Here is a 27,615-nt window from a genome sequence, read left to right as displayed (position 1 = left end):
GTTCAATATTTTCAAAAAATGTGACTGAAAATAAAGTAAAATGCTTTAATGTTTATATATTCATGCAAGTGAAGTTTGTTCTGTGTAAGTACAGTACAGTATTTTTGTCTTTTAAACTGTTCATTCTTAATGCATGTGTCTTAGTTAGGTATTGTAAGAGTAACTCTCAAGCAACTGGAAAATACACTTATCCGGCATCTTCCAATCCCCATAGGTGCCGAATACCAGGGGTTTCACTGTATTTGTGTGAGGAGGTTTTTCCGTGCAGGCACCGTGAAACAAGTGCTTTCTCAGTTCAAATGTAAAACAAATATTTTAATAAGGTCATTTTACTTTTTGAATAATTTGAAATGGAGAAATAAGGGGACAATGTTTGTGTACATCCCACTGGAACTGAATTGTGACAAGGAGTTGTTGATGCTCATACCCATCGGGGTAGGAGTAGGCAGATGCATGAACAGTTTCAGTGTGGACCCCTTTCGACAAAAGCTTCACATCACTAAGACCGCCTTCCCAGCTGATGAATGCTTCCAGCATTTCCCTTTTCCGGTCAGTTGTGATGCTGGAGTCCATCTAGTTCAAAGCTAAATGTAAAGTTTGTCTTTTGGGAGCTAATTACCAGAATTAAATCCAAACAGAAGTGTGTTGGCGGTGCACCACGGAGTAAATATGAAATCAATTAGAAGAAACGTGAGCATTAATTTAGCCAAGTTATCAAAAACATTGTGTTCTTCATTTGTTATAAAGAAGGAAATAATGACTTTTGTAGAACATCCCAAAGCACTTTCTAATATATAGTTTCAGTCGCAACAAGATTCCATAAACATTTGTGCATTAATCTACAGTATCTAAATCTGAGTTTCATGTACACAGGACACTGTATAGGGATTTTGTAGTTATCACATTAACAAAGGATGCCCCAATTGTAAAGGTGTTCTCCAGAACTCACATCCATTATCTTCAATAGAACAGAAAAACACAGAAACAGGTCCTTTGGTCCATCATGTCTGTGCTACCCATGATGCCAGTCTAAACTAATCTCATTTGCCTCCATAAGGTCTGTACCCCTCTATTCCAGCGGTTCTCAACCATTTTCTTTCCACTCACATATCACTTTAAGTAATCCCTGTGCCATTGGTCAGTGCTCTGTGATTGGTAAGGGATTGCTGAAGGTGGGGTATGAGTGGGAAGGGAAGGTGGAGAATCACTGCTCTAGACCCAATTGTTCCTGAAATATTTTGTTTGAGAAAAATGGTCATTGGCCCATTTCCTTTGGAGTTATGAAACTGTGCACATAACGAGTCCATTAGGTACGATTAAAACAGTGGTCTTCAAACTTGATCTTTCCATCCACATCCCACCTTCAGCAATCCCTTCAGCAATCCCAATCACAGAGCATTTATGGTGTAGGGAATATTTAAAGTGGAAAGAAAATGGTTGAGAACCACTGCTCTATTCCTTGACTGTTCATGTGTCTGTCTAAAGCAGTGGTTTTCAAACTTTTTCCTTCCACTCACATACCACCTTACATAATCACAGAGCATCTATGTGGTATGTGAGTGGAAAGATAAAGCACACATGTCAAACTCAGGCCCGCGGGCCAAATTTGGCCCGTGATATAATTATATTTGGCCCGCAAGATCATATCAAATATGTATTAGAGCTGGCCCGCTGGCCGCCGCGCCAGTATAGCGCATGCACAGCTAATACTACAAATCCCAGAATGGTTTGCAAATGCGTTGGCGCCAGCCCGTCAACCCGCTAATCGCCCCCACCTCCTCTCTTTACTTTCATTAGCATCTGCGACCTGTCGCCCAACTCACGTGTAATAAACCCCTTATGAAAAATGGCCAAACAAAAGACAGAAAACAGGACCTTTCAAGACAGGTGGGAGGCAGACTATATGTTCATCATTTTAAAAGACAAACCTGTTTGTCATTGAAGCAAGTTGTTATTTTTTTGACTTGTTGGCTTGTGAAAAAAAATACATTTAAAAGGAGCTTAAAGGCTATAGAGAAAATTATTTATTGAATATTTTATTTCTCATTTGTTAATGCTTCTTCTGGAAAGAGTTTAACCAAAACTATTATTAAACATTTATTTTAATAAGAAAAAGTTGAACATTACATATGTTGAAAGAAGAGAAAACATGCAGATGTTGTTGAAAATTTTCAATAAATATTTAGTTTGGCCCACGACTTAGTCCAAGTTTTTAATTTTGGCCCTCTGTGAATTTGAGTTTGACACCCCTGGTCTAAAGCATTGCTATCATACCTACTTCGATCACCTCCCCAGGCAATGCATTCCAGGCACCCACTATTGTCTGTCTAAAAGAATGCAAATCTCCTTGGAAAATTTCCCATTTAACTTTAATCCTTATCGCCCAGTATTTGACATTTTCACCCTGAGAAAAAGACTATCTACCCAATCATGTGTGATCTTTCCAAAGCTTCCAAATTTCCCAGCGATTGTCCAATCTCTCCTTAGGGCTGATACTCTCCAATCCACTCAACATCCTGATGAACCTCTTCTGCCCCCAAAGCCTCCAGATCCATCCTCCAGTGGGAAAACTAGCATTTCACACAAATGTGGCCTCACCAAAGTTTTATAGAGGGGCAACATGACTTCTCAATTTTATTACTCATTGCCATGAGTGTTGAAATCATGGTGTTTTGTTATAAGCTCACAACCATACTTTATCTAAATTTCTATCGTTGCTGGTCTATGATGTCTAATCAAAAATCAGTCTTAATTTTGCTCAACTAAGTCTATTTCAGGATAATAATTTTGTCAAAGTTCCCACATTAGGGCGATAATTCAAATAATGTCCTTTGGAATTTATATTAAACATTCTGCTGGTTGCATCACTGCCTGGTATGAAGGTACCAAATCTCAGGACGAGAGAAAAAGGCCAGAGGGTTGTTAACTCGGCCTGCAACATCACAGGCACCAGACCTTACTCCATCGAGGACATCGACATAAGGCAGTGTCTTAAAAAAACAGTCTCTATCCTCTAGGTCCCCAACCACCCAGGCCAGGCCTTCTTCACACTGCTACCATCAGGAAATAGGTACAGGAGCACTCTATGGCACAAGGCCAGATTCTTCCCTGCTGCCATCAAATTCCTGAATAATCACTGAACTACAGACACTGCCTTACTTTTCAAGCACTATTATTTTTTATATGTCATGGTTCATAATATGAATGTTTGCAGTATGATGATGCCACAAATTTCGTGACTTGTTCAGGGCAATAAATTCTGATTCTGAAAATAACTCTGATGCAAGCTTGATTTACATTATCATTACAAAAAGAGTAAACTCAGAGAGTCTTTTGCCCAGAGAGGGGGAACTGGTAGCCAGAGGACATAGGTTTAAGGTGAGGGGGAGGGATTTAACAAGAACCTGAGGGGCAACTTTCACACATAGATGGTTGTGTGTGTATAGAACGGATTGCCGAACAAGGTGGTCGAGGCAGACACCAATGCAACATTACAGAACAGGTTGGTCTCTTGTTATATTGCAGCCAATCGCAAATCAACACCAAGTCAAATAGAAAGAGGGTCCCTTCAGAGACGCTGAGTGTCCGTGGAAGCACTTCCAGCATTTCCCCATGGCCTCCATCGACAAGCCAGAGTTCCCTAATCCAAATCTCTGATGCGATCAAGAACCTTTCATCGCTCGGTGACCCTTTTGGGAGCCCTTCTTGCCTGAGGAACCCTCTTGAATCCTGGTCCCAATACGTGGTTGCCATGCAGCCCACAGCCAGTGAGGGTCTTTCAGCCGCTGAGCCCCTCGCTGGTCCCATGCCTTGTTCACCTTCCCTGTAGGGTGGTCTCCCAGGCCGCCTTCTTCTTCTTCCGGTGCCCAATTGACCCCGTGTTGCTGGCACAGGTGGGCAGTGCTATAAATGCAGCTCATACATTCTATGCTTGCCAATATTTTAGCCACCTAGTCTCCCTTTTGCTTACTTCTCCCATCCCCTCCCTCCATCTGGTTCCATCTTCTGATCACCCCCCTCCCCATCTGCTATTACCCATCACCTACCAGCTTCTATCCCACCTCCCTTTCAACAGCTTTTAGAATTAGATTTCAGAGTACATACATGACATCACATTCAATCCTGAGATTCTTTTTCCTGCAGGCCAGGCAGGATTACCACTTATTGACTGCGGAAAAAAGGGTACTCAAGAAGATGTGTATACATGTAAACAAATAAATAAATGTAAACAAACCGTGCAATACAGAAAGAAAAATCAATAACATGCAAAAATAAGACTCCTTAAATGAGTCCCTGATTGAGTTTGTCGTTGAGGGGTCTGATGGTGGAGGGGGAGCAGCTGTTCCTGAACCTGGTGGTGCGAGTCTTGTGGCACTTTCCTGATGGTAGCAGCGAGAACAGAGCATGTGCAGGGGTGTGTGGATCCTTGATGATTTCTGCCGCTCTCCAGTGCTTCATACTGGCAACCTTTCCTTTCCCCTCTCAGACGTGATGCAGAGCCTCAACCTGAAAAGTCAACATGCACCTTTTGCTTCCACAGATGCCGATTGACTTGCTGATTTCTTCCTCTATTTTGTTTTTTTTTGTTCTAGATTCCAGTTTCTGCAGTCTCTTGTGCTTTCACTCAGCAACTCAGTCCTTTGAGCACCCAACTTCAATGACTCTTTGACATGGAAAGCTGTTTCACTGAATGAAGAACGACATACATATCTGTGTCTTTAGCCCCTTTCACACCGCCGATTCTGTGTGGGTTAACCGGCTCATTTAGTGGGCCTGTTCCCGATCATCGTGTGGTGTGGAAACCATCCCAACCCGGCAGGCCGAGTTAAATTCAACTGGTCCCTGACATTTGGTGGAGGCAAGTGTTGGAGCCCAGAGAGTTAACTCACTAACCACCTTCTGGCAGAGTGAAAGCTCTCACATTGTCACCACTGGAGGCGGGACCCTCTTTAAAATGCCAGGTTGCCGGTTAATCATGGTGCAGTGGAGGCTACTGAGTGCAGCAGGCCCAGTGAGATTCCGAGGAGGGTTGGCGGTGTGAAAGGAGCTTTTGACTGAGGTGATTATTTACATATTAAAGCATCCTGTTAAGTGATTATCAGCAAAAGTATTTAAAAATTGCTCAGTACTTTATTCAACATCAATGGTTTTGCAATGTTCAAGCTGTCTGTATCCTTTATCTTGCATTTTTATCACAGTGGTGCTTGGTAATACTGGATTAACAGGCTTGCTATGTTAGCATAACAAATATGTCTTGCACTCCAAATGAAATCACCAGCTCTTCATAAAGATTGCAAAAAAACAGTTATCCTCGGGGGAAACTTCTAATTCTTAAAACAAGACAACCAGAGAGAAGGGAGAATTCAGAACTGGTAGGAAACATACGAATAAATGTGTAGCTAAGAGTCATTTCAAATGAACACATTCACATTCCGATGATAATATTTTACTGTGGCTTTCCTCTTGAGAAGCAGATGGAGGATTTTAATGCAAATATATGTGCATCATATATTTGATGTTTGTTTACAAGAAGTGTTCAGGGAGAAGCAGAATGTGTTTGGAAAAATATGCTCCGCTTTTGTTAAATACAGCCCATGTTAATTTGATTTCTAATGAATTCTGCAGTGAAGCCTGACTAGGAACATCAACCAGCTGGACTGACAGGACAGTTCCAGCAGGTAATCAACAAAATGTTCCTGTGGGCACATTGTTGAAACTCTTTCACAGATAGCAAGATATTTGGAGGTGGGGCACCCCTCTACCATAGATCAAAGATACTGAATCCAACATAAACCTGGAGAGATCAGACAAATGGGCTTGCATTACTTAAAGCCCCTTCCACACTTGCATCCCAGTAAATAGGCCGTTCAGTGCCCCAGGATGGGAATGGAAGTTTGGCCTTTCACAGTAGACCACTCCTAACCGGGACACTGAACGCTTTCACACTTGCAAGGGTTTATCCCCGGCATTTGGTCCGTTCTACCTTTAACAGGAAGTGCCTGCAATGTTGCTGCCCACTTCACACTTGCCTGATCTCAACGGTGGCGTCAGCAGATGCCGGGGATTGTATTAGGAGTCTAGGCCGGCGATCCCCAGCAAGAGATGATGTCACCTGATGCCGGCGTTGAGCAGATTTTGTTTTCACACTTGCCACTTTAAAGGGCGATTAGCATTCGATTCCTGGGATCACTGGCAAGTGTAAAAGGGCTTTAGAGCTTAGAAGAATGTGGGGTGAAAGATTCAAATCTATAAGGCATGGGTGGCCAAACTATGGCCTGTGAGCCAACAGCGGCCTGTTGCCCATTTTTAAGTGGCCTGTTAGAACATAGTCTGTATGTACATTCCCCTTCTTAGTTTCATCATTCGATCTTACTGCCATTCTGAACAACTAGTAGACGAATGTTTGAAATGTTACTCATCGATTAAAATGTTTTCCTCAGTTGAAAAAAAAACATTTACCTCAGTTCATTAAACATGACGGAACAGAAAAGATGGACAATGGAAAAGGAGTGCCGAAAATTTCAAATTGAACACTGTACTGCAGAGGACAAGAGAAAGTATGTTTGATTTGCAAGGAATCTGTTAACTTTAATAACATTTCTTCTTTTCTTTGGCTTGGCTTCGCGGACGAAGATTTATGGAGGGGGTAAAAAGTCCACGTCAGCTGCAGGCTCGTTTGTGGCTGACCAGTCCGATGCGGGACAGGCAGACACGATTGCAGCGGTTGCAAGGGAAAATTGGTTGGTTGGGGTTGGGTGTTGGGTTTTTCCTCCTTTGCCTTTTGTCAGTGAGGTGGGCTCTGCGGTCTTCTTCAAAGGAGGCTGCTGCCCGCCAAACTGTGAGGCGCCAAGATGCACGGTTTGAGGCGTTATCAGCCCACTGGCGGTGGTCAATGTGGCAGGCACCAAGAGATTTCTTTAGGCAGTCCTTGTACCTTTTCTTTGGTGCACCTCTGTCACGGTGGCCAGTGGAGAGCTCGCCATATAATACGATCTTGGGAAGGCGATGGTCCTCCATTCTGGAGACGTGACCCATCCAGCGCAGCTGGATCTTCAGCAGCGTGGACTCGATGCTGTCGACCTCTGCCATCTCGAGTACCTCGACGTTAGGGGTGTGAGCGCTCCAATGGATGTTGAGGATGGAGCGGAGACAACGCTGGTGGAAGCGTTCTAGGAGCCGTAGGTGGTGCCGGTAGAGGACCCATGATTCGGAGCCGAACAGGAGTGTGGCAGATTTACTCACTAAGTCATTATCATTAAGGTGGACACTTGGGCCATGAACTGGATGTTAGAGACGGCCTTGTCCCTTTCTTGATCTTTTCTCCTGTTCTTATTTTGCACCCAGCGTTTTTATTTTGCACAGGTTTTTGATGCTCTTTGAATGAGAGTTTTTAAGAATTTTTTTTGTATTCATATAAGAGCAACAGATACAGAAATGCCTTCTGTAATATGTGAGGGCATCAATAAACTACTGTAATGTCAATGGTTAAACTGTTCAGTAGTATCCATATAATCATATAACCCGTTTACAGCATGGAAACAGGCCATGTTGGCCCTTCAAGTCCACTTGAACAAATCCACTAGCTCCTCCGCAAACTCCTGAGGAAGTGGAGGCTTTCTTCATGATGCCATTGGTGTGTTGGTTCCAGGAAAGATCTTCCGAGATAGTGACTCCCAAGAACCTACATTTGCTCATTCTCTCCACCTCTCTGTTCAGAAATCTGATGGTGGAAGTCTGCAGACACCATGGTTAAAATAAAAACAATGCTGGAGAAATTCAGCAGGTCAAACTGCGCACTCTATATAGCAAAGACAAAGATACAGAACCAACGTTTTGGGTTTGAGCCCTTCGTCAAGATCTGGAAAAATGTCAGCAGTCAAGATGGCACTGATCTAAAAACATTGTTTAACTGTTTGAAAACTGTTGGGCTTAATATTGTTTGGCCAGTGACTCCTTAAATATTTCTCTGTGTGGCCCACAACCAAAAAAAATTTGGCCGACCCTGCTGTAAGATTTTAAGGGAGCTTGACAGGGTAGATGCTGGCCTGATTTCACAAGTGGGATATAATCACAAACAAGGAGACAAGATAAGGACGAGGGAGGACTTATGAAGTGGACGAACTCGTCATGGGTGGACGAGGCAGCACCAATATAAGGGCTGTGCATTTAAAATCGAGCTAGGGAGAAATGCCTTCTCCTAGAGGTTATGGAATTTTTGGAATTCTCTGCACCTGAGGGTGGTGGAGGCAAGTTGATGAGAAATATTTAAGGTGGAGACATAGAGGTGCTTGAAAGATCAACAAATTGAAGGTTACGGGAAACAGGCATTGAAGGGGAATTGAGGTCAGTGTAACTCAGCCATGATAATACAGAATGTGTGGACGGGCTTGATGGGGGACATTCCTGCAAATTGGCCTCCTCTTGCTCCTCCTTTGTGTTCTTGTGGAAGATAGAGAGAGCTCAACCACAATGTAAGTCAATGAGCACGATTGGGAGTGTCCCGTCTGGCTGCATCATTGAGTGGTGTGGTAGCAACAAACCATCGGACTGGGTCCATGCAGAGGATCATCAAAACAGCCAAGAAGATTGCTGGGGTCTCTCTTCCCTCTATTAACGGGATGTACTGGGTGCCTTGCTTTAAAAGGGCTCAAGGAATTATAGAAGACCCTTTCCATCCAGCACATCTTTGACCCATCAAGGAGCAACAAAATCAGGACTGCCAGGCTGGGGAATAGCTTCTTCCTGCAGGCTGTGAGATTGATGAACAGTATCTTGTAACTGAGTAAATCATTCCAAACTATTTATATAAATGTATTTAAAATTATATCTTTACATATATAAATATATATACACGATTATTTTGTGCTGTATATATGTGTGTGTGCACTGTGTCTGGAGAAACACTGTTTCATATTTGTACATGTGCAGTCAGATCATAAACTTGAAATTGAACTTGAAACTACATTGTTCTCTTTTTGGTACATATGTTTTGGTCATGTTTTTCTCTTTCTAATTATTTTTCGTACCATGTCTTTAGTTCTTAATTTGCTTCCTAATTCTTTTCTTGCCCTCTTTGGAACAAGTAGGTTGTCTGGGCCACAGTCCCATTTAGTTGCCTTTGTTTCTCTTACTGCTAGATGAGCAATATTGATGAGATGTCCCTCCTACACATACCCAGTGGCTGATGTGATGGCATGTCTGACTTTGGAAAAAAAAATTAGATGTTCTCCTACTAAAATGAATTTTAACTTTGTAAGTTTATGAGGTCCTTTTCTTAATTATTTTCATAATTTATAAGGCTACTTAGGTCCTGTTTAGTGATTTGGCTGTTTCCTTGTTTGTGGAGCATGTATGTTCAACCAATAACTTCACAAGGGTAGGATGAGGTTATTAGTAGAAATTTTTTCTTCCTTTTGGTTATGTATCATAGGTTATTCGTAGTTATATATAATGATATATTTACCATTATTTTTACAGTACAATTCTGATTATCCAAAATGGTCAGGACTGGGCCCATTTTGGATAAACTTTTTTTTTCGGAGAACCGGTCATTTTATAAAAACAGCCAAGTAGCAACAGCAAATCACTTGTAGCAGTGTTTAAATGACAAAAAAAAACAAGGGAAGACTATTTAAGGATTCTTTTCTTTGGCTTGGCTTCGCGGACGAAGATTTATGGAGGGGGTAAAAGTCCACGTCAGCTGCAGGCTCGTTTGTGGCTGACAAGTCTGATGCGGGACAGGCAGACACGGTTGCAGCAGCTGCAGGGGAAAGTTGGTTGGTTGGGGTTGGGTGTTGGGTTTTTCCTCCTTTGCCTTTTGTCAGTGAGGTGGGCTCTGCGGTCTTCTTCAAAGGAGGTTGCTGCCCGCCAAACTGTGAGGCGCCAAGATGCACGGTTTGAGGCGATATCAGCCCACTGGCGGTAGTCAATGTGGCAGGCACCAAGAGATTTCTTTAGACAGTCCTTGTACCTTTTCTTTGGTGCACCTCTGTCACGGTGGCCAGTGGAGAGCTCGCCATATAACACGATCTTGGGAAGGCGATGGTCCTCCATTCTGGAGACGTGACCCACCCAGCGCAGTTGGATCTTCAGCAGCGTGGACTCGATGCTGTCGACCTCTGCCATCTCGAGTACTTCGACGTTAGGGATGAAAGCGCTCCAATGGATGTTGAGGATAGAGCGGAGACAACGCTGGTGGAAGCGTTCTAGGAGTTAATTAACACCAAAAAGTGCTGGCCACCGCCAATCACAGACACCTCCCCACCGAGGCCCTGTTCGTGCTGGGAGCCTGAGGGTTCCACTCCTGCCCGGGAGACCGAGGTCACTGCTGGGATCCTGAGGTCCGCTGCTACGACCATGGGGAGCTGACATTCCCAGTCAGTTCGGCTCCAAAAAATTTTTTGGATAAATGAGGATTTCAGATTTGTTTCGGATATCCTAATTTCTCTAAAATATTTTAAGTGAGGATTTCGGAGAATCTGATTACGGAGAATCAGTGTCAAACTGTATTACCTATGTATCATTTACTGCTAAAACTCAATAAAAATATTAAAAGAGAATTCCATAGATTTGCTACTCTCTGAGAGAAGAGGTGACTCTATGGAATTTTTGCCAAAGGAAACTACATGGTCTTACTCTTCACGATTGATTATTTTGCTTGAATGTCCTGTCCATGATATTCAGTGAACAACAAGTCACATACTGTATTTAGCCACTTGCCAACAGTGGCCCAAGGCCACAATAATGCTCATGTTATCACCAAGCTTTAAGCACCACTCTGAGTGACTAACCTACATACCAGAATTAATGGTACTTCGAGTCAATTATTTGCACTTCTGAAGAGCTTCTCATCACTTGGGTGTCTACACACGCTTTCAAATGTGATTATTAGCCACAAGCCAGAATTTTAAAAAGCTAATCAGACAAATTCAGTTAGAAGAGCATATTTGTTTCTCCCTCCTCCCCCCCCCCACACCCACCCACCCTTCCCTAAAGGTTTCTGCCTCTACCTCTCTCTCCAGCTCTCACACATTATGACCTACACTATATCCCTCCGCCAGCTTCATTCCCACATTATATATTTAATTTCATCTATTCAGCTGCTCCCATCAGGGGAAGAGATACAGGAGTATCAGAGCCAGCGCCACCAGGCTGAGAAACAGTTTCTTCCCATGTGCAGTGAGAATGATGAACAACCAAAGGAATTGTTCACACTAACCATATCTCCAAAGCAATATTTACTTAATCATTTGTATATATGACTACTTGTCCGGCATATGTTCTTCTTTTCTTTGGCTTGGCTTCGCGGACGAAGATTTATGGAGGGGGTAAAATGTCCACGTCAGCTGCAGGCTCGTTTGTGGCTGACAAGTCCGATGCGGGACAGGCAGACACGGTTGCAGCGGTTGCAGGGGAAAATTGGTTGGTTGGGGTTGGGTTTTGGGTTTTTACTCCTTTGTCTTTTGTCAGTGAGGTGGGCTCTGCGGTCTTCTTCAAAGGAGGTTGCTGCCCGCCGAACTGTGAGGTGCCAAGATGCACGGTTTGAGGCGATATCAGCCCACTGGCAGTGGTCAATGTGGCAGGCACCAAGAGATTTCTTTAGGCAGTCCTTGTACCTTTTCTTTGGTGCACCTCTGTCACGGTGGCCAGTGGAGAGCTCGCCTTATAACACCGATTTTGGGAAGGCGATGGTCCTCCATTCTGGAGACGTGACCCACCCAGCGCAGTTGGATCTTCAGCAGCGTGGACTCGATGCTGTCGACCTCTGCCATCTCGAGTACTTTGACGTTAGGGATGAAAGCGCTCCAATGAATGTTGAAGATGGAGCGGAGACCAACGCTGGTGGAAGCGTTCTAGGAGCCGTAGGTGATGCCGGTAGAGGACCCATGATTCGGAGCCGAACAGGAGTGTGGGTATGACAACGGCTCTGTATACGCTTATCTTTGTGAGGTTTTTCAGTTGGTTGTTTTTCCAGACTCTTTTGTGTAGTCTTCCAAAGGCGCTATTTGCCTTGGCGAGTCTGTTGTCTATCTCGTTGTCAATCCTTGCATCTGATGAAATGGTGCAGCCGAGATAAGTAAACTGGTTGATCGTTTTGAGTTTTGTGTGCCCGATGGAGATGTGGGGGGGGCTGGTAGTCATGGTGGGGAGCTGGCTGATGGAGGACCTCAGTTTTCTTCAGGCTGACTTCCAGGCCAAACATTTTGGCAGTTTCCGCAAAACAGGACGTCAAGCGCTGAAGAGCTGGCTCTGAATGGGCAACTAAAGCGGCATCGTCTGCAAAGAGTAGTTCACGGACAAGTTGCTCTTGTGTCTTGGTGTGAGCTTGCAGGCGCCTCAGATTGAAGAGACTGCCATCCGTGCGGTACCGGATGTAAACAGCGTCTTCATTGTTGAGGTCTTTCATGGCTTGGTTCAGCATCATGCTGAAGAAGATTGAAAAGAGGGTTGGTGCGAGAACACAGCCTTGCTTCACGCCATTGTTAATGGAGAAGGGTTCAGAGAGCTCATTGCTGTATCTGACCCGACCTTGTTGGTTTTTGTGCAGTTGGATAATCATGTTGAGGAACTTGGGGGGGCATCCGATGCGCTCTAGTATTTGCCAAAGCCCTTTCCTGCTCACAGTGTCGAAGGCTTTAGTGAGGTCAACAAAGGTGATGTAGAGTCCTTTGTTTTGTTCTCTGCACTTTTCTTGGAGCTGTCTGTGGACAAAGACCATGTCAGTAGTTCCTCTGTTTGCGCGAAAGCCGCACTGTGATTCTGGGAGAATATTCTCGGCGACACTAGGTATTATTCTATTTAGGAGAATCCTAGCGAAGATTTTGCCTGCAATGGAGAGCAGCTTGATTGTCCGGCATATGTATTGTTTGCCTATATGCATGTTATATCTGGTTGTGTGTTTGCGTGTTTTGAACAGAGGACCAGAGAATGCTGTTTCGTCGGGTTGTACTTGTGCAATCAGATGGCAATAAACTTGACTTGACAACTTCTATCTCAGGTTTGATGAAGGATTCACACTGGAAACATTAGGCTCTTTCATGCTAAGCCTCCTCCTGGAGGCCGATTATAAATGCAGCACCTCGTAGCGCCCCTCCAGAGCTGATAGTTGCGGGGTTTCAGCTGCATGGGGAATTATGGGTAGGGAAAACAGTCATTGCTCTGCCATGTTTTGAGCCGCTGACGAACATCCCCTAAGGCCGAACTGTCCCTATGAGGTGCCGGAGTGGCTGGCAGGTATGTCACAACCCGCACCAACCACCCCTAACGGTCCCTGCCCTGACGCCCCCACTGGCTGCCCCGAGGGAGAGAGAGAGGGGAGATGGGTCGCTGGTTGACGGGATTACATTCATGCGAGGCGGTGGAATGCAGCCCTCCTCCAACATCCTGCCCTAGAATGTTTGGATTGGGCAGCTTGGAGCCAGCCATGGTGGATTCGTAGAGGTAAGTCTCCCGATGTAAGAGGGGAGAATCTCTGCCTTTGCACTCAAGCTTTTTCACTGCATGAAAGGGCCAACTGACTGACCATTTCTACCTACAGATGCTGTATGACCTGCCGACTTCCTCCTGTAATTCTATGCCTGCTCGAGGTGCCAGCATGTGGAGCTTTTGTGCCTCTCTCTGCTCTTCAAAAATGTTTGTAATTTGCAGGAATGTCACATGTCAAAGATCCGGGAGGATATTTTCTAAGTTGGCATGAAAAGTGAGAGAAGGTTGGCAATAGAATGACAAAAGGAAAGGTAGAGAAAATTGGGATAAAATGTGCTGAGTTTTTTTTTAAATTTTTTATTTTTCACACCATAAATCACATTAGCCATGATATACACTATTTCTTTTTCACACATATTCAGTGACTTTTTCTCCCCCCCCCCCCCCCTCTTCCCAAGCCACCCCCCCACCCCCCCCACTCATCCATTTTAGGTATACAATCTAGGTTGCATTTAGCCAGTCAGATAATGTTGTCATTCAACAAAAATACACCAGAAATTCTACTGAGTCCATTCTTTTCTTTCCTTCTCCTTCCATCAACTTAGGTAATGTTTGTCCCCGGTAGGTTTTCGCTATTGTATTTAATGTAAGGCTCCTATACTTGTTCGAATATTTCAATATTATTTCTTAACCTATATGTTATTTTTTCTAATGGAATACATTTATTCATTTAAATTTAGTAGTTTCTTCCTTTTAATTTGGTTATGTATTCCATTAATATTTAAAGTCATATAGTTCAGCGTAGCCCTTTTATATTTTGTTTATCTTCTCTTTCCGTTTTTCCATCATTACCTTTCCTCCTTTTCCATTTCTGTTTTCTTATTTTCAACTCTTCATAAGACAACATTCCTACAACATCCAACATTTTCCTTATTCTCCTATTTCTATCTTATTTATCCCCAATCTCCCCTTCCCCTCCTGAGTTGTCCTTTATCCCTTGTCGGACAACCACATCTCCCCTCTCCATTTGGATTTGCGAATCCACTCACAAGCGTCAACTGATTTTGCAGTGACCGCTATTTCCCCCCACCCCGCCCCCCCAGAAAAGATTTCACTTTTCATATGTCACAAAGGTCACTCTTTTAGTTCCCTCCTTATTCTCTCTATTCCATTACCTTCCCTTATTAATTCTTGTCTATACTATCTATATTTTCCTCTAAGTACAGATACATTCACGTATGCACATTGTCTCTATTCACTCTTATACCTCTTTACCCACATACATATCAATCGTGATCATTTTTACTCTCATTACCCGTCTTCATCCCTCAGTCTATTTTTGTCTTTACCCACATACATATCAATCGTGATCATTTTAACTCTCATTACCCGTCTTCCTCCCTCAGTCTATTTTTGTAATTGTTCTGCAAATTTTCGTGCTTCTTCTGGATCCGAGAATAGTCTGTTTTGTTGTCCTGGAATAAATATTTTCAATACCGCTGGATGCTTTAGTATAAATTTATACCCTTTCTTCCATAAAATCGCCTTTGCTATATTGAACTCTTTTCTCTTCTTTAGGAGTTCAAAACTTATATCTGGATAAATGAAGATTTTTTGCTCTTTATACTCCAGTGGTTTGTTGCCCTCTCTTACTTTTTCCATTGTCTTCTCCAGTACCTTTTCTCTTGTAGTATATCTTAGGAATTTTACTACAATAGATCTTGGTTTTTGTTGTGGTTGTGGTTTAGAGGCCAATACTCTATGTGCCCTTTCTATTTCCATTTCTTGCTGTAGTTCTGGACATCCTAGGATCTTAGGGATCCAATCTTTTATAAACTCCCTCATATTCTTGCCTTCTTCATCTTCCTTAAGGCCCACTATCTTTATGTTATTTCTTCTGTTATGGTTTTCCATTGTATCTATTTTTTGAGCTAGTAGTTCTTGTGTCTCTTTAGTTTTCTTATTAGATTCCTCCAATTTCTTTTTTAAGTCTTCTACCTCCATTTCTGCTGCTACTGCCCGCTCTTCCATCTTGTCCATTTTCTTTCCCATTTCTGTTAAGGTCATCTCTATTTTATTCATTTTCTCTTCTGTGTTGTTTATTCTTTTTCTTAAATCCTTAAATTCCTGTGTTTGCCATTCTTTAAATGACTCCATGTATCCTTTAATAAGAGAAAGTATATCCTTTATCTTGCCTTTCTTTTCTTCTTCTATTTCACTGTACTCTTCCTCTTCCTCTTCTTCTTCCTCTGGGTTGGCCATCTGTTGTTTCTTTGGTGCCCTTTCCTCCTCTTCTTTCTTGTTTCTATTGTCTTCTGTGGTCTCTTCTTGCTGCAGGTGTTCTGCAGCTGTCGTTGCCGGCTGTGGAGATCGACTCCCCAGCTGGTCCCCCCTCCCGTCGGTGTGTTTTTTTTCATGCGCATCGCGCATGCGCGAGGAGTCGCGCATACGCGGTTGCGCACTTTTACTCGGCTCAGCGAGCCATTTTTGTAGTTCATTATTTACCGACCTGAGGGAGCGGGTTTCTCTCTCCGCAGCGGGCCTCTTCGGACAGGTAAGGCCTTCACCTTTTTCCTCCTTTGTCTTCTCTTCCTCTCTTCTTACCGTTGCTTTCGATTTTTCTTTTTTTTGTCGCCATCTTCTTTCCACCTTTATACTCACTTTTCTGTAACTTTTATTTCTGTGCCTTTGTGTTTTCCTTTGTTTTTCCTGACTTTTCTGGAGAGGGCTGGAGTTCACCGTCCGGCCACTACTCCATCACGTGACTCCTCCCAAAATGTGCTGAGTTAATGCAGTTGCAGAGGTGGATGTTGTGGAAAAGATTTGCAGCAGCAGGATTAATTAAACAATCCATTTATTATTTTCAGCCATTGAATAATCTTGCGTCAAATAGTACTTTAATGGTAAATAAGTGATATCTGTGAGTGCATTGTGTTTTTTTTTAAAGTTGTGGAGGGTCTGTTTATAGCAAGTTCTGTGATCACATAGCACTAATCACATAGCACTGATGGCAGAGGGATTACTTAAAGTGGGATGTGAGTGGGAAGGGAAGGTTGAGAACCACTGTCTTTTTAAAATTTTTCTCACTATGAACCATATTGACCAAAATACACTTAAACATTTCCCTCTTGAATATACAGTGTCATTTTCTCCCCTTTTCCCCCCCTCCCTTCTTCCTACCCCCTTCCTCACCCACTAAACGTTCAACATATATGATACATTAAACCCATTAAACAATGTCATCACACAATGAAAATAAACAAGAAAATTGTGTCATCTACTTTTACATACTGGGTCAGTTCATTTCGTCTTCTTCTCATTCTGTCATTTTAGATGGTGGAGGTCTTCTCTGTTGTGTTCCATGTACGGTTCCCAAATTTGTTCAAATACTGTGATGTTATTTCTTAAATTATATGTTATTTTTTTCCAATGGAATACATTTATTCATTTCTATATACCATTGTTGTATTTTCAGGCTATCTTCTGATTTCCAGGTTGACATAATACATTTTTTTCTTGACCCAATTGTTACTAAAATATTTTGCTTGAGAAAAATTGTCATTGGTCCATTTCCTTTGGAGTTATAAAACCTTGCACATAATGAGTCTATTAGCTCAAGAAAGAGAAAGAAAATGACCAAAGCAAGAAATACTCAGGAGTATTTTTTCATAATCACTTCATCTATTAAAATCCATATAATTGCCTGGAAAGATTTAAGCTTTAAGTAGCTTGTGCAGAAATGATTTTTATCACATCGCTTTACACAAGACTATTTTAATTATAGTAATCCATCAAACATATAAACAGTGGAATACCAGTAGAAGATTCTGCTGCTCATGTCCCCATTGCAGTAAATAAGATATCATCTTTCTTCCTCTGGGACTTTAGATGAAAAGGATCCCACGCCAAGTTTCTAATGTTTCTGATGAAAATGGAGAGTCCACTACTTGTACAAGTTCAAAATGACAAACAGATTTAAAGAGGAGTGATGCTTTGGGCATGCTGCAGGGGCCTTTTTGAATCTTCTGGAAGCATATTTAATTGAGAAGTGCAGCACGGTGACAGGCCCTCTGGCCAACAACCCTGCACCGCCCAAATACGCCCATGCAACCAATCCACCCATTAACCCCACACCCCGTCAGTATGCGAGAGGAAACTGGAACACCCAGAGGCAATGGGGAGAGCATGCAAACTCCTGACGGGCTTGGTTCGCTGGTGCTGTAACCGCTTTGTTCTCTTTGGCTTGGCTTCGCGGACGAAGATTTATGGAGGGGTATGTCCACGTCTGCTGCAGGCTCGTTGGTGACTGACAAGTCCGATGCGGGACAGGCAGGCACGGTTGCAGCGGTTGCAAGGGAAAATTGGTTCGTTGGGGTTGGGTGTTGGGTATTTCCTCCTTTATCTTTTGTCAGTGAGGTGGGCTCTGCGGTCTTCTTCAAAGGAGGTTGCTGCCCGCCGAACTGTTAGGTGCCAAGATGCACGGTTGGAGGCGATATCAGCCCACTGGCGGTGGTCAATGTGGCAGGCACCAAGAGATTTCTTTAAGCAGTCTTTGTACCTCTTCTTTGGTGCACCTCTGTCTCGGTGGCCAGTGGAGAGCTCGCCATAGAACATGATCTTGGGAAGGCGACGGTCCTCCATTCTGGAGACGTGACCCACCCAGCGCAGTTGGGTCTTCAGCTACCAGTGCATTAATCACCCATTGTTTACATTTTTTTTAAAACCACGAAAAATTCACTTATTTTACAATAATGCAAACCCATTTCAAATACATGTGATATATGTAAGAAAAGAATAAGAGAGAAAGACCCCCTCCCACCCTTCCCCCTCTAACCCTCTTCATAGCAAAAAAGAATGGGACAAGAGATCCTCAACAGGAGGGCTCCTTACGATAAGGCTTCTTCTAACACACAGAGACCTTTAGGAAAAGGAGATGTCTGAGATTGATTTAAATATTCATACCCACAGTTTGTAAATATGGGTATCCGGGGGGGGTCGAGGTTTCAGACGCAAATAGTCCCCGCGATGGCGGCCGACCACACGCTCCGGGGTCCACGCAAAGATGGCGCTGAACCCTCCCTACACCTCATGCACGAAGCCCGCAAACTGAGTAACACGTCGGTGGGGGGGGTCGGGCGTCATGATGTCACTTCTGGTTTCGGGACGGCTGGACGTAAAAATTGGCTGGAAAGAGAAATGAACAGGTTTTCCTGCTCATCTCAACCTGAATCAGACATTTTCTTCTGTAGCTCTTCCATCAGCAGCAGTACACGCTCCATACTTTCCAGAATATATATTTATCTCTTAAATAATTTTTTCAAGTGGTACACAACTCCAAACTTCCTCCATTCCCAAGTCCAAGTTATAGCAATACATTTTCGAGCTATTGCTTAAGGAATTTGAACAAACCACTTTATAGGTATTCAATATTAATTTAGGTTTAACCCCTCTAATATCTCCCAACAAAAATAAAATTGGATCCTGTGGGAATTTAACCCCCATTATTCGTTCTAATAAATTACCTATTTCCCACCAAATAAGTTTAACCTTAGGACACTGTCAAGTAGAAGGCAAAAATGTACCAACTTCCTGGACACATCTAAAGCATAAATCCGAGAAAGTCTGGTTCAATTTATTTAGCTTTCGTGGTGCTCACTCGATTATAGTTATTGGCTGTATTAACCAATCAGCAAAGCTTCCAGCCATTTTCTTATGATTAACGCTGTTAGCATTTGTGAAACAATCCTCCCATGTAGACACATTGTGCTGCCTTTGAGATTCAAAGCCATAAGACTTACTGTGAAATCCTGTCTGGCATTCCTCAACTTTACCTTGCTTCCCTCCAATTAACCCTTTACTGCTGCTCCCACACCCTGCAAATATTTTCCCCAAAGGAAACCTATTGGGACTGGTGAGGGGTGGTGCGGGGCAGGGGCCTGTAAAGTTATCATAGATTTCTGTCAGGCATGGATGCCAAGAATTCATTAACTTTGGGCAGGGGGTAAATAGACCCATCACTATCTGATTTACTAGAGAATATCTCTGAGGAAAATAGCTTTCTTTGTCCTGTATACCCAAGATTTGCAATTTCTTTGAGCAATTGGCACATCTTTTTTCAACTACATATAGTCCCCGACTTTTGATGATGGTTTGACTTCGAAGTTACAATGGTAGAATCTGTTCTGTATTTCAAATCTGGTTAGACTAGGCTATGATGTTTAGTGTCTCCCCACAGCTGTTTGCATCAGTCACCACACTGATCCCATTGTCCAGCTCTCTCCCGACAGCCCCATGTCAGTCCCCACATTGGTTCCACAAAGGACCCGGACCCGGACATGAAACATTGGTTACCCATTACGGGGAGAATGTGACCTGAGTTTCTCCAGAACTTTTGTTTGTTGCACTTGACCCCAGCACCTGCACCTGCAGAATTGGTCGCAATGTGAAGGTAACATTTGGGCAGCCCGGTTGGCGTGGCGGTTAGCGTGACTCCTTTACAGCACCAGCAATTGGGACCCAGGGTTCAAATCCTGCGCTTCTGTACATTCTCCCCCTGTCTGCGTGGGTTTTCCCCGTTTGAAACGTACCGGAGGTTGTAGGTTAATGGGGTGTAAATTAGGTGGCATGGGCTTGTGGGCCAAAATGGTCTGTTACCGTGCTGTATGTCTAAATTTTAAAAACGTTATACCCTCTCCACCCATATGGGTAATCATGTGCTGTGGTGAGCTGCGTACAGCAAATGATTAGGTTTCATTTTGGCACTTTATAAATATAATGAAGTACCTCCGCCAAATGGAGCCCATATCACTCGCCTAATGGCCTTGACCCAGTCCTCCATGTCATTCTGGGAGTTCGCCATAAGAAGGAATGCTTCGTGATTGACAGCCATCCGGTCCCGATCCCCAGCAGCCCCTGGAATAAGAGAACAGAAGAACCAACAAGGTGAATGGTTGCAATACTGACTGCCACGGTTCACAAGGATAATCACCTAATTTACCAGATGGTTAAAGCATCTACTTTTTAAAGGGCATGAGTATGAGGTGGGGATAAGGGGTGGTGCTGCTAAAATGTCCTAGGTTCAAATAGGTTGATCAAGAGGTGCTCTTGGGATTACCATTCCCAATCAACTAATTGGTGCAAGTGAGGAAAGATATTCTCTGTTCTAATCAAGTATTTTTTCTTTTTAAATATTTTTATTGATTTTAATTAAAAGGTACAATTCAATAAGATGATATGGACCAGTGGTTCTCAACTTTTTTCCTTCCACTCACAGACAATTTTAAGTATTCCCTATAACATAGATGATTAATAAGGGATTACTTAAGGTGGTGTGTGAATGGAAAGAAAAAGGTTGAAAACCACTATTTTAATCGTACCCAATTGACTCGTTATGTGCATGGTTTCAGAACTCCAAAGGAAATGGGCCAATGACAATTTTTCTCAAGGAAAATATTTCAGTGACAATTGGGTTAATTCTTCCCACCCACATCCCACCTTACTCATCACAGAGCACCAATGGCATAGGGATTACTTAAAGTGGGATGTGAGTGGAAAGAAAAAGGTTGAGAACCATTGATATGGACAGTTACACAAACTAAATAAGACATTCCATTTAACATTAACATACATAAATAGTAAATCATATCCATAATTCATATTCTAAATAATATACACCTTTTTTGAGAAAAAAAACTAATTAAAAAAAAGTAAGGAAAGAAGAAACTAGTAAAGGAGAAAAACTCAAGCCCCTACCCTAACCATGTTGCCAGATTCTATATATGAGTGTTACTAAGAAAAACAAAGTTAAAAAATATATATAAAAAACTTGGAAAAGAATCAAATCAAACAATTTAATTACATTGGAGTAATATTATAAAGTCATAAATGACCCCCATAACTTCTGAAATGTTATATCTGAATTATTAATTGAGTTGTGAATCTTTTCCATGTTCACAAAGGACACAATGTCACGTGACCACTGATCATGAGTAGGTGGGGCAACACCCTTCTATTTGAGAAAAATTTCTCGCCTCGCCAGAAGAAATGGCGTGACTCTGAACATGATATGAAGAAGAATCATTCCTCCCCATTGTACTGGGAAGCCACCAATATAGATCAAGTCAAGTTTATTGTCATCTGATTGCACAAGTCTTCTTTGGCTTGGCTTTGCGGACGAAGATTTATGGAGGGGGTAAAAAGTCCACGTCAGCTGCAGGCTTGTTTGTGGCTGACAAGTCCGATGCGGGACAGGCAGACACGATTGCAGCGGTTGCAGGGGAAAATTGGTTGGTTGGGGTTGGGTGTTGGGTTTTTCCTCCTTTGCCTTTTGTCAGTGAGGTGGGCTCTGCGGTCTTCTTCAAAGGAGGTTGCTGCCCGCCAAACTGTGAGGCGCCAAGATGCACGGTTTGAGGCGTTATCAGCCCACTGGCGGTGGTCAATGTGGCAGGCACCAAGAGATTTCTTTAGGCAGTCCTTGTACCTTTTCTTTGGTGCACCTCTGTCACGGTGGCCAGTGGAGAGCTCGCCATATAACACGATCTTGGGAAGGCGATGGTCCTCCATTCTGGAGACGTGACCCATCCAGCGCAGCTGGATCTTCAGCAGCGTGGACTCGATGCTGTCGACCTCTGCCATCTCGAGTACTTCGACGTTAGGGATGTAAGCGCTCCAATGGATGTTGAGGATGGAGCGGAGACAACGCTGGTGGAAGCGTTCTAGGAGCCGTAGGTGGTGCCGGTAGAGGACTCATGATTCGGAGCCGAACAGGAGTGTGGGTATGACAACGGCTCTGTATACGCTTATCTTTGTGAGGTTTTTCAGTTGGTTGTTTTTCCAGACTCTTTTGTGTAGTCTTCCAAAGGCGCTATTTGCCTTGGCGAGTCTACTGAAGAAACAGCGTTCTCCGGTCCTCGGTGCAAAACACGCAGACACACAGACATAACACACATACAGACAAACCATACGTATGCAGGACAAATAGTTACAAATAGTTTCGTAAATACGAGCATCTTGGAGGGTCATTGTGAGCAGTTCCTTTGGTCGTTCAGCATTCTCACTGCCTGTGGGAAGAAGCTGTTCCTCAGCCTGGCGGTGCTGGCTCTGATACTCCTGGATCTCTTCCCCGACGGGACCAGCTGAAAGATGCTGCATGTGAGGTGGAAGGGGTCCTCAATGATTTTGTGCGCTCTCTTCAAACAAAGATCCCAGGAGATCACGATGATGGAGGGAGAAAGACTTCAGTGATCCTCTCGACCACTCTTACGGTCCTGTCAATTGACCTCCAGTCCATTTCTCTGTAGCAACTGTACCCGCACTGTGATGTAGCCAGACAGGATGCTTTTGATAGGGCTCCTGTAAAAGGTTGACATAATTGTGGCCGGTAGCCTTGCTCCCTTCAGTCTTCTCAGGAAGTGCAGTCACTGTTGCACCTTCCTGACAAGTGAGGAGATGTTGTGTGAACATGATAGGTCACTTGTTCAGTGGACTCTAAGGAACTTGGTGCTCTCCACTCTCCCCACTACAGAGCTGTTGATGGGTAGTGGAAGGTGGTCATTCCTGGTCCTTCTGAAGTCCACAACCACCTCCTTCATCTTGACCATGTTGAGACTCAGGATTTTACTCTCTCACAATATCATGAGCTTAAAATTGTAAAAGTAAATGCTCTCCAAAGCAACACGCAGCCCCTTGGTGAAGATGGGAGGCAACATTTAGCCAACTGAGCGCCCCAGTTGCGTCCCGCCCGCAGCGGCTGTTTGAATAAATAAAGTTGTGTTTGAATAAAATGGCGGTGCCCAGGATGAAGAGCCGGCTGATGCCGCTCGCTGCTGGAGCGACTCTCCCAAAGTGTCTCCCTATCCCTGCCTAGTAAGAGGCCTTATCTTTATAGGTATATCATTAAGTAGACTAGTAAAGCTTTATCTTTAAACTTGGGGGAGGGGGGATTAATAATGATGGCGGCACGGTTAGCGTAACACTGTTACAGTGCCAGCAACCGGGGTTCAAATTTAAATTTACAGGAATTAGCTGATTAAAGTGGCCTTTACATAATTGGTCTACAATACTGATTTTTATTAAAAATCACTTTACATTTTGCTGTCTTTTAAACTGTTTATTCTTTAAGCACATCTATTAGTTAGTGTGTGTCTCAGGCAACCGTAAAATTCATATATCCGGCATCCGCAAACCCGTAGGTGCCGGATACCGGGGATTTTGCAAACACACATCTACTGACTAATGGGTAGACTTCATGAACAACTTCTGACAGTTTCAAGAAGCCAGCCCCATGACTCTCACGGGCCAGAGTCCCTAAGGATGCCTGCTGGCCCACATCTAATGAAAAATGTGCACTCGTCATCTCAGAAAACATAGAACGGAAACGAATGATGCATAATGTGGTAGTTTGGTGAATCGGATCAAAAGTGAGCAGTCTGTAGTGAGGGTTCTCAACCAGCGGCAGAGTGGCACAGCAAATCAGTAGAAGATTGCCTGGTTAGTATTCACACAGAAACCTCACAGATCATTTGTTAATGCCAAGATTTAAATGCGGGAACTCAGTAAAAATATGGAGGAATGTTACCTTGGCCTTCAGAAAAGTTAACTCTTCTTACCCTCCCAGCAAGGTCACTCCATTGCAATGCTGCCGCTTGGAAAACCTGTCACAGAGCAGCAGGACCAGGCTGTAACTAATATCTGGCACTTTGATGCTTCCATGTAAAATCTAGGCCATGAATTAGCAGATTAGCAGTTGCACTCTGCAGCGTGTCCGTCCGTCCCCCCCAAGTCCTGACACTTATCACCTTTCTTTATTACACCTAACACTTCCAAACAAAACCTTCAGCAAATTACCCATTATTTACTGAAATGTCCAATCGTGCAATTGCAGTGTTTTCTAATTATAAAAAATGCTTGACAGCAATGTTCATCTATTTATAGACCAAACTGAGTAAAAGTTATGCATGAAGGTATGTTCCTCAAATTCAAGGACAGAACACCGCTGAGGCATTCCCATTCCATGCTCCTCTCCACTGACAACTCAATAAATTCCACTTTCTGTTCAAAACTAAATGTCAGATGATGACTCTATTCTGTCGGAAATCTGTCTGCAGAGACAACTCTTCGATGGCTTAATTGATCAGTGGATCTTCAAGGCATGTTTACCTGTTGCCTGATATTATGGAGCCCACCAGAGAGGACAAAAGTTATCAACTTGTGCCAACTTGAAGAGTAAGAATGTTGCCTGGCGAACTTAACCCTGAGGTTGAGTGACTTGATGTAACAGGAACCTGAGGGATATGGAATGGACCTCTGAAGGAGGTGGTTGATGCAGGTACTATTGCTAGGGACCATGGATAGGATAGGTTCAGACAGATGTGGGTCAAACACAGGCAGGTGGGACTAGTGGTAGGTGGGCTAGATGGGCGAAATGTCCTATATCCATTTTCTATAACTACAGATCCAACCGCCCAGTCTAACTGTTCTGTTTAGGCTTTACACGGCCCGTAAAAGGAGCTGACAGTGGTTTATTTTAAAACCCCACGACCAAGATGGCGGTGATTGCCAGAAGCCACGAGGGGTTGCAGACTCCAGGGAAGTGGAAGATTGAGGCAGGGCACCAGAAAATGGGGAGTCTACCCCTCTTGTTTGAGAAGGAGAAGAAGAGGAGATGGTGTCCACGGCGGCAGGCCAGTGAGGGGCTCTGAGGCAGAAGAACACATGGAGGTGGTTTGTCAGTGACTCGAGGGGGAGACACACGTCAGCTTCCGGGGATTGTGGTCAGGGGACTCAAATAGGCTGCAGACTGCTGGAGACCGGCTGAAGGGGTACCAGGGGTGCGAGAGGGCACTGGTTGTGTCAAAGGTGTGCGGGTTGCTGATGGCTTGGACGGAAGGCTAGGTGGCCGTGGAGGCAGTGGAGGTAAAGCCACGGACACTCAGTGACTCTGGAGAGACTCCCTTTTGCCTCTCTTTCCCTTGTTGTAAGGGGCGCAGGACAATTTTTGCAAATAGTGTATCTTTGTCCACTTAATGATGGACTAAAGGAAATTTTGTACAATATCACATGTTCTGTTTAATTACATGACAATAAAATAATCTTGAATCTTCAATTCAATGAGGAAAACAGTGGGAATAAAGGCAGAAGGGAGAGAATATTATCTATTTCGGTGGGGGGGGTGGTCTGTGTTAGCAGATAGGCCTAACAAGTGGTTAAGAAGGTCTTTAAGGCCCTTCCAAGTAACAAAGGCCTGTTTATGGACACTTGTGTGTACGAATTAGCACAATGACCTGGGTTGGGTCGAGGCAAGCAGAAGTGGGTGCTTGAGCAGACTCTCTTGGCCGCTCACTGTTAGCGAGGTTCCCACGCCTGCTTGTCCTCCTGCTGTGATCCTCCTCCCACCTACCCCCTCCCCCCACCCCAGCTCAGCATTTATGTCCACACCCAACCACTTCTGACTGACGCACAAACTGCGGCGTTGAACGAGAAAGCCTGGAGGCGCTGGGGTCAAGTGCAATACACAAACGTGCTGGAGAAAAACTCAGCAGATCATGCCGCGGCCATGGGAAGTAAAGGGCAGTCAATGTTTCTGGTCTGAGCCCTTCGTCGAGGTATGAGCAGAACCAGGCAGCGTGCCTGAATAAAAAGGTGGGGTTTTTTTGCTTATACTTGACGAAAGGTCCAGTGCGGTTTTCCTTGGGATGCTGCGTGTCCCGCTGAGTTTCTCCAGCACGCTTGCTTTTGGCACAGAAAATGTGTTTTACAATTTCTAAATGCTTTCCATTGCAGTCACAAGCCATTTCCTATTTAATTACAGGGCCTTGCTTCTCTGTCACACTCAAGACTGTGACATGCACAGCACTACAATTAACACTCCCAACTGGATGCTGGTGGAGAGGTGATTTCAGGAAAATATACTTTCGACCACATCAAGAGCTTCATATTTGTCTCCTACACCAAAGTCTGCCACAACGGGTGTTAATCATCTGACAACTATATTCTGCATCTCCTGGTATTTACCAATGGTGATTTGACTGTGATTATGAACAGAGTTGACATGAGTCATACAACGCCAACTGGATCCCATTACGAAGTTGCTAAGGTGCCCAGTTACTTGTGTAGAGACACCATGTGACTGTGGATCAGGGAAAGATAATTACAATCCAGTTCTATTTTGCCAGCTGTGCTCATTAGCGATCATGTTCTCACGGTGTTCCCCAATTTTGCTGACGTCCAAAACTACTTGCAGATATTTTTTCAACCCAGGCAGTTCCTTTTCTACGATCAGAATCGATGACTTTCCAGGTATGTACCATTCTCTGCACCATTAATCCCAAAACTGGTGTAAAAAAAAACTCCCCGTGACTCTATTTATTAATAATATGCATTTTTAATATAGGAGCACAAGATGTAGGCAGTCAAACCCCAGTATCTGTCACTTGTGGGGATTGGTAGAAGCCAGATAAATGCATTTGCCGGTTGCTTGAGATTGCGTGTTGTGTGATTGGTGAACTGACCGTTAGAGGCGCCCAATTTAAACGTTTGTATTTTTCGCCTAATTATTTTTTGCGGGTTGCTTGCATTCTGGATAATAGGGATTTTGTTGTGTATAGGTTCTGTGTTTATATTATCATTTGTTTGTATGTGTGTCTGTGCTGTCTTTGCACCATGGACTGGAAAACGCTGTTTCATCAGGCTGTACTATTACAGATGGATGATAAATAAACTTGAACTTATGGCAGCTGATAAATTTAAATTTGAGTAAATAAATCATCAATGACAAAGACCAAACTCCTACAAACTCCTGTGAAGTTTCCTGACTGTCAGAGAGACCATTAATACATAAAAATGGGATAAACTCAGCAGGTCATGCAGCAGCTAGGAAGCAAAGATGCATAATCAACGTTTTGAGCCTAAGCCCTTCGTCAAGCTATCAGCACAAAACAGGAAATGCCATTAGGGAAAGGAAATCTGCTGCCCATATCCAGTCTGGCCTGTAGATGGGAGTGAAACACGGGAGTCTGCAGACGCTGTGATTGTAGTAAACACACAGAGAAATGCTGGAGGAACTCGGCCGGTCTTTTCACCATCTATAGGAGACAAAGATATATTTCCGACGTTTCGGGTCTGAGCCCTTCTGGCTTAATCCTTGAAGAAGCAGGAAATCTCGGAATTCAGACAACGCTGGCTAGGGGAGGA

At 43.7% G+C, this 27,615-nt stretch overlaps 1 protein-coding gene across 6 annotated transcripts in view; it reads right to left on the bottom strand.

The window, feature by feature from the left end:
* The window catches only part of LOC138736327 (rho GTPase-activating protein 22-like), a 345,123-nt gene that overhangs the window by 56,210 nt on the left and 261,298 nt on the right, over window positions 1-27,615 (bottom strand). For all 6 annotated transcript variants that reach the window (XM_069885644.1, XM_069885649.1, XM_069885650.1 and 3 more), the window contains one exon: window positions 20,209-20,337. In XM_069885644.1, coding sequence (XP_069741745.1) covers window positions 20,209-20,337 — 129 coding nt within the window. The remainder of the gene's footprint in view (window positions 1-20,208; window positions 20,338-27,615) is intronic.

The sequence above is a fragment of the Narcine bancroftii genome, chromosome 6 (genome assembly GCF_036971445.1).
Source record: "Narcine bancroftii isolate sNarBan1 chromosome 6, sNarBan1.hap1, whole genome shotgun sequence".
Classification (NCBI taxonomy): domain Eukaryota; kingdom Metazoa; phylum Chordata; class Chondrichthyes; order Torpediniformes; family Narcinidae; genus Narcine; species Narcine bancroftii.
The sequence above is the reverse complement of the archived record's forward strand: the minus strand, read 5'-3'. Positions and strand labels throughout refer to the sequence as shown.